This window comes from Hipposideros armiger, unplaced genomic scaffold (genome assembly GCF_001890085.2).
Source record: "Hipposideros armiger isolate ML-2016 unplaced genomic scaffold, ASM189008v1 scaffold_84, whole genome shotgun sequence".
NCBI classification, from domain to species: Eukaryota; Metazoa; Chordata; class Mammalia; order Chiroptera; family Hipposideridae; genus Hipposideros; species Hipposideros armiger.
This window is the reverse complement of record NW_017731434.1, coordinates 709,175-715,777: the sequence shown is the minus strand read 5'-3', so window position 1 is coordinate 715,777 and position 6,603 is coordinate 709,175. Positions and strand designations below refer to the sequence as shown.

The following is a 6,603-nucleotide window of genomic DNA, read 5'->3' as shown; positions in this document are numbered from 1 at the left end:
TTATAGGGATTTATTTTGTAATGGACTTCACTTTTTGTGCACTGTAAAGATTGACATTTTATAAAGGTTTATCTGCCAGGTACATAAAAATAGACTTGTTTTTTTTTTTCTTTAGATTACAGTGTCATCACACTCTGATTAGAAGGTAATCAGTTAATAATCCCCACTTTTTGTTTGTTCCAGGATTCAAGAAAGATCCACAGAACACCGCTGCATAGTAATGCAGCTATTACAATGATCTATTTGGGGAAAAATGTGCACCTATCTTACGTGCATCCAGACTTCCGGGATGAAATAAAAGTTTATCAACAGCACTGTGGTGGGGAAAACCTTTGTGTCTATAAAGGCAAACTACTTGAAAAAGGTACACATAAAATGTGAATTCCTTTTAATTGCTTGAAGTTGATGTTATCAATAAGCTATTGTTGATATAATATCAAAATGACTTCAATCACTCTATAAAATTATGCATATCTAGGGACTTATAAACCAGCTGCCTCAAAGTAAATCTAGATTTACTGCTCCATGATTGAAACTGAAGCAGCAATTACTCTTGCAGATTGTGGAAGAAAGAATCTGGAGTGATTTAACCCAGTAACAGATTAATTTTGGGATAGAGGCATATGATCATTAAAATGTTGCACAAATAAACTGTCCCCCAAATTACAAGTTTATTATTTGGCTTGCCATTGTGAATTATATCATTCATTATTCTAAGAGAAAAATACCAGATTGGCAATTTGTTCTTTAGAAGTATGTTGAGATAAAATCACAAATTCAATAAACTTCAGGGTGAATCACACCTAAATAACGTGGTGCAGAAATTGGCTAAATGTGTTTGGTACATTTCCACTTTCATTTGATCATAAATCCATGTTTGTTAGTGTTGAGGAAGAAGAAATTTTCCTCTAGATGCCTCAGTTCTAGCTGGTCTAAGAATTAAATTGACATGAGACAGATTAATAGAAAATAACCAACTTTAATTACGCACATACCTGCAGGGATTCCATAAGAATATGGGTCACAGAGACAAATTGGGCTTTTGAGGCTTATGTGCCTTTCTGAACTAAGCAGAAGTAGGAGACTGGAACTTCAAAGGGTAGGGAGGCAATTCTCATGGAGATGGAAAAGCAAATGTTTAGTAAACAAATAGAAGTTTGCCAGGATGATGCAGAAAGAATGGGACACAGAGTGAACTTGGATCTTTAGGCCCTGATCTTTAGGAGACTTTCCCACTACATTTAGTTCATATTATACTGAAGTGATCTATGGAGATATCTCCCTTCCTGGAGCAAGCCCTCTATCTAAATTCTGTTAGGCAGTAAGAGGGAAAGTCAAGGTTCTTTTTCCCTGAGTATTTTGTTTCTTAAAAATAAACAGCTTAAAATAATCAATATCCCAAAGAGACGTATTTTGGGGTGGCAAACTCTGCTCCTTTCATTAGCATAAAATCATTTTGATACTCCATATATGGTTTCACATATTGTACTGAAGTGGTTTTTGTCAATATTTAGTTCTCTGGAACAGCAATTAAAAGGAAAAGTTGTTACAGAATTATTTTGTGATTTCCTTGCTTGAGAAACTGTTTAGAAAGTAATAGTGACTTTACTAATGAANGGCATCTCACCAAAAGCAAATTCCAGCTGGATAATTTCTAGCTCTTAACAGAGTTACTGAATTCATTCTGTTGAGGGAGATGAGGAAGCGAAGGCTCATATGTCAACTCAGCATCCTTAAAAATCTAGAGCTCTGATACCTTCAGAGCACTGAGGTGTTTGGGGCATGGCAGGAATAAGCATGTGATATGAGTTACACAGTAGTAAGAAAAATGGGCAAGAGGAAAGTGAAAAGAGGAAGCATAATAAAAGCAAAGGAGGGAGGAGGAGAGAATGAGGAAAAACCAGTGAGAAAGAAGAGAAAGAGAAGAACCAAATGAGTGTAGTAAGGATGCTGTTGGTTTCCATTACAACTAGCTGCTTCCTGAACCTTCAGGATACCAAACCTGGAACTCTTTCTCTGGCTCTTATCAGAATTTTTTCTTCTTAAGGTCATCAGTGTCAACATGGGGACCATCTGCCACTCTTTATGGTCAGGCTTTTTACTAATCTTTATCAAGGCTTAATCACCAAAGGTGGTGTTTTGATTGACGGGACACTGTGAGTCAATTTCCATGTTCTGTTTCAGACTGAGTTCTTATAAATGTAGAAAGCTTGTGATATAGGGTGATTTCCATCTTCTATAGCTCTTATCTCAGTAAAGGACAGAATCTGGAATCATGAATTGTTGCATGTCTCTGTCCAGTCAGATCAATGCTTATTAGGCCCTCACTAGGTGTCAGCACTGGCAAGACACTGGGGGCATAAAGATTGGTAAGGCACTGTCCTTACCTATTGAGAGAGAAGAATATGAGAAAATGGTTTCAATGCCACGTGACTCATCCAGTTATGTAAGCCTGAAGATTAAAACAGGTTGGTAGTGCTTGTACCACTACAATTAGCTCCGTTGCTGGACTTCCAATGTAATACAAGAAACCACAATAGTTGAGAGACAGGAGTTAGAGATGTAAGACATTTTATGTTGTCTAAAGAATGTTGGACCTCATCCTATGGATACTGGGAAGCATTGGAGGACTTTAAGCAGGAATGTTGGACCTCATCCTATGGATACTGGGAAGCATTGGAGGACTTTAAGCAGGAAAGTCACATGATCTATTTAATGACAGAAGATCATCCTGCTATCCAGGAGGAGGGAGATTTTGAGGGACATCAGGCTAGAAGTGGGGAAATCAATTTAGTAGGGTAACCATATATCTCAGCTTTCCTGGAACAGTTCAAATTTATGCTTTTTTTTCTCCCTAGCATACTTATTAGTAACACATTTTCCACTGTGTGTCTAGTTGGGATAATAAACTCTGTGGTTACCCTATTAACTATAAGTTTATTGCAGTGGTCAAGGTAAGATTTTATGATGTCCAGGGTTCATCAGGGCTATGCGAAGTGAATGGAGAGAAATTGCTGTCCAATGCAATCAACAAGTACGGGCAGTTTGACACCTGTGTAAGTCTCTTAAATCTACCCATCACATAGGCCTGGGCAGGGATAAAAGAGACCCCAGTGAAAATCTACTATATCAATTGAATGCTAAATATCAGAATGGCTAACTGGTTAAACCACTCAATGGGCTTGCTCTTTGTCAGCTCAGATTGTACTTGCCTGAGAAATCTGAAAAGAAATGAGAAAGAAAGTCATAAGCCACTGGTGAAGGAAGTCATAAAGATAACCCTTAATTGTTCCGGGACATGAAGACTTGCTCCCATTATTGAAATGGAGCTGAATTTTCGTAGAAGGTTTTGACTCATGCTTGAGGATAGCAGAAAGGACTGTGAAAGCTTGGTAGTTTCACCCATCTTGGGTCATTATAACCTGGAAGATGGTAAGTATAGAGGCAATATAGTCAACTGAAAGAAACACTTGTTCATCTCCTAGTGCATGTATTTACTCATGGGCTGTCGCTGGGGCCTCCTGTGAGAACCCAGAAAAGGTTATTTGGTGGCAATAATCAGGGAATATTTCAAAAAGGAATGAAGCAACCAGACCTGGAGAAAAGAGATGTTGCTCTCAGAAATGCACTTTAGCAGAAGGGAGAATAAGAATAAGAGTAAATAAAAGGGTGAAGAGCTATCATTTCCTTTATTTTTAAGTGCCCCTCTTTCCAGTTTCTCACTTTATACGTATGAGTCAGGCCTTTCCTTCACTCTAATTCCACTATTACCTTGAATTTATATAATGCTTATCTACCACAAGCTAACAGGGCTGCCACTGAATCCATGTCACTTTAGGAAGCGTTGCTTAGCAAAATTCTTATTTCAACCGTCATATCATTAACTGTTCTAGTGGGAGCTTGGAGCTGGCTTTGCCATAGGTTAGTGGTTTTGTTTTGGGCTGCACACATGCATGTCACAGTTCCACAGCTGCCCAGGCAAGAGGAAACACGGGATGATTTTGCAACTCGGAGCCAGGCCTAACATCATTGCTTTCAGCTGGGACTCAACGAGATAGTTCTAATTGGCAAAGAATTATCCAAGTTTGCTGATTTACCTTCATGGACCCTGATGTCCCTGAAATACTTCTGTTTGGGAGCTCTGTTTGTCCACAGGCAAGACAATGTGCTTAGAGTTTAAATCTCAAACTTTCCCCTCTATTTATACTTTTCAGACTGTCATTTGTAGAATTCCATTTATCTGATTTACTTCCTTTGTTTTTTTTCTTCAGAGAAATAGAACTGAATGAGAAAAAAAAAAGATCCTCCGAGGTGCAAGGGGATATCCCGGGTTTGGAGGTGGAAATATTTTCATAGTTCCTTCAGAAATATTTCTTGCATTTTTGTTTTTCTTAAAAAAAAAATGCGTGCTTCCACGACATCCTTAAGTCAATGAAATCAAACTCAAATAATTGCCTTGGATTCACTTAAAGTTGGTCTCATCACATTTTTCATTTAGCTAAAATTGATTTTTAGAAAAGCGAAGTAGATTAAAAGTAATGCTTGGCCGCTGTGTAATTCTAAAAGTCGACGATAATATTCTTAACCAGGCCCTCTAAAAAGTCTCTCAAGGAGCCATTCCTATTCCTCTGCCTCCTCTTCCTCCTCTTCCTTTTTCTGCTTGTCTTTCCTTGTCTTCCTCTTCAGTGTTAGGCAAACACTATGCTCATTCGCTACTGTGAAAATAGAATATAAACTAGGAGCTGGGGCATAGGACATTTCTTTTAATCTCTGGCATTTAAGTTTATTGTTTATTTTAGAAATAATTTACATTGGTCAATGACATAGAAAGCAGATCATTTTATGAGGTGATTTTTTTGTTGTTGTTTGATATATTGTTTGATATTTAAAAAGCTATGAATAATGTTGGTTTTTCACTGAACTGAATGCCTCCTGTGAAACTGGATAACCCCAGGCACATAACATACATTGTCCCTAATCTTCAGTGTGACCGTAGAAGGAACCAAACGTGTGCATCTTCCTTTCACATGGAATCAGCTCAGGGAAGGATATATGTCAATGCTCAAGTGTAAAGATGAAGCACTCAATTACAAAAACAATTGCTAAATCACAATCCATGTCAATTCAAATTAGAAAAAAGTNAAGTCCATCTCATTATTAGTAGATTCTGCATAATGATGTTAAATCAAACTTTGTAGAATAGGTTTCAACGTGTGCCTCCCTGCTTAAAACTTTCACTAGTTCCTCTTTCCTAATGAAAGCAGGTATATTTTTCTGCCTGGCTGTTTTAAAATGTAAGTTTTATTGTTATTCAGGCATACTGAGAGCAGGAGATGGTTGCCATTGAAGAGACAGTTTTTCACAGCTCCCAAGAGGAGGGGGCGTCTCACATGTGCTAGTCAGGATTCCGTCCAGAACAATGTTTGACCATAGATTTGGGTACCATGGCCCAGCTAAACTGATAGGTAAAATTACTTATTACACCATGCCACATAGAGCAATACAGGAAAGCACCAGGTTAAGGCAGGAGGCTGTGGGAGTCTGAAGAAGAAAACAGGCAAGAACCTTTGTTGTCGTGTCTGAGCAAAGGAACAGGAGAGACAAGGTAAGCAGAAGGCCTAGGATTGGATAGTATGAATAATTTTGGCAGGTTCTGGAGTGTAAGGCCTACCCTGAGTTGTCTGGAATCTGATCCAGGGGTGCTTGGTGGGGGGAAATGTTGGCCCAATAGTTCAAGAGCCAGAGAGCAGAGGGCAAGGGTGGACATCGGCTTTGGACTGGTTTGAGCATGAAAGGTGCTCTCCCAGGCAATTCGTTCACCATCTCTAGGAACTGGTTAGTCCTGGAAAGGGTGGTCTCCCTGGGGCCAGTTAGCCACACATTTCAAAATAAAGAATAAAGGAGACATGCTTAGTGCACTGGCACTCAAGAGCTTTCAGACTGTGACTCTTTCCAGCCCTCTCTGCTCCTACCGAAGCCAAACTGAACTCCTCCCTACACTCTCACCAGGTTGCTCCCCACCCCTGATCTGTGCTCCTTTTTATTACTTTCTGCCAGAAATTCACCCACTTTAAAATCATCTATATTCTCTTTTATCTCATTTAATTATGTGCTATCATGTTTTTGCCTTTTATTAACTTTTAATAACATACGGAAGTTTATATTGAATGATGACAACAACGATTATACCCTTTCTTTCATGAAACTTTACTAAGTGCTGAGAGTTTTGCTCAGTGTTTTACGTATGTTTTCTCATTTAAAACAAACAATAAACCCAAGAGATCAAATAATTTCTTCAATTTAAAAATAAGGAAACTGAAGCAAGGAAGGTTAAATAACCTGCCCAAGGTCACATAACTAGTTAGTGGCAAATTAAGTATCCACACCCAATAGACTGACAACTTAGAGCCTGATTTGTAATCCTCAAATCCAAATTATAGGGAATTTATTTATAAGCCTTTTTTTCTCAAATCTTTGATGATGTTGTCATTGGTCAGGTGTTTCTTCAACACAGACATCAATTAGACCTCTAACTGATATTTCTATTAAGAAGGCACATATGGGCCGGCCGAGTGGCGCGATGGTTAAGAACTGGCTTGGGAC

General features: G+C 38.6%; 1 protein-coding gene across 2 annotated transcripts in view; it reads left to right on the top strand.

Annotated features, from left to right (window-relative positions):
• ERICH3 (glutamate rich 3) overlaps window positions 1-6,603 on the top strand; it is a 101,500-nt gene that overhangs the window by 41,116 nt on the left and 53,781 nt on the right. For both annotated transcript variants that reach the window (XM_019644053.1, XM_019644052.1), the window contains one exon: window positions 184-364. In XM_019644053.1, coding sequence (XP_019499598.1) covers window positions 184-364 — 181 coding nt within the window. The remainder of the gene's footprint in view (window positions 1-183; window positions 365-6,603) is intronic.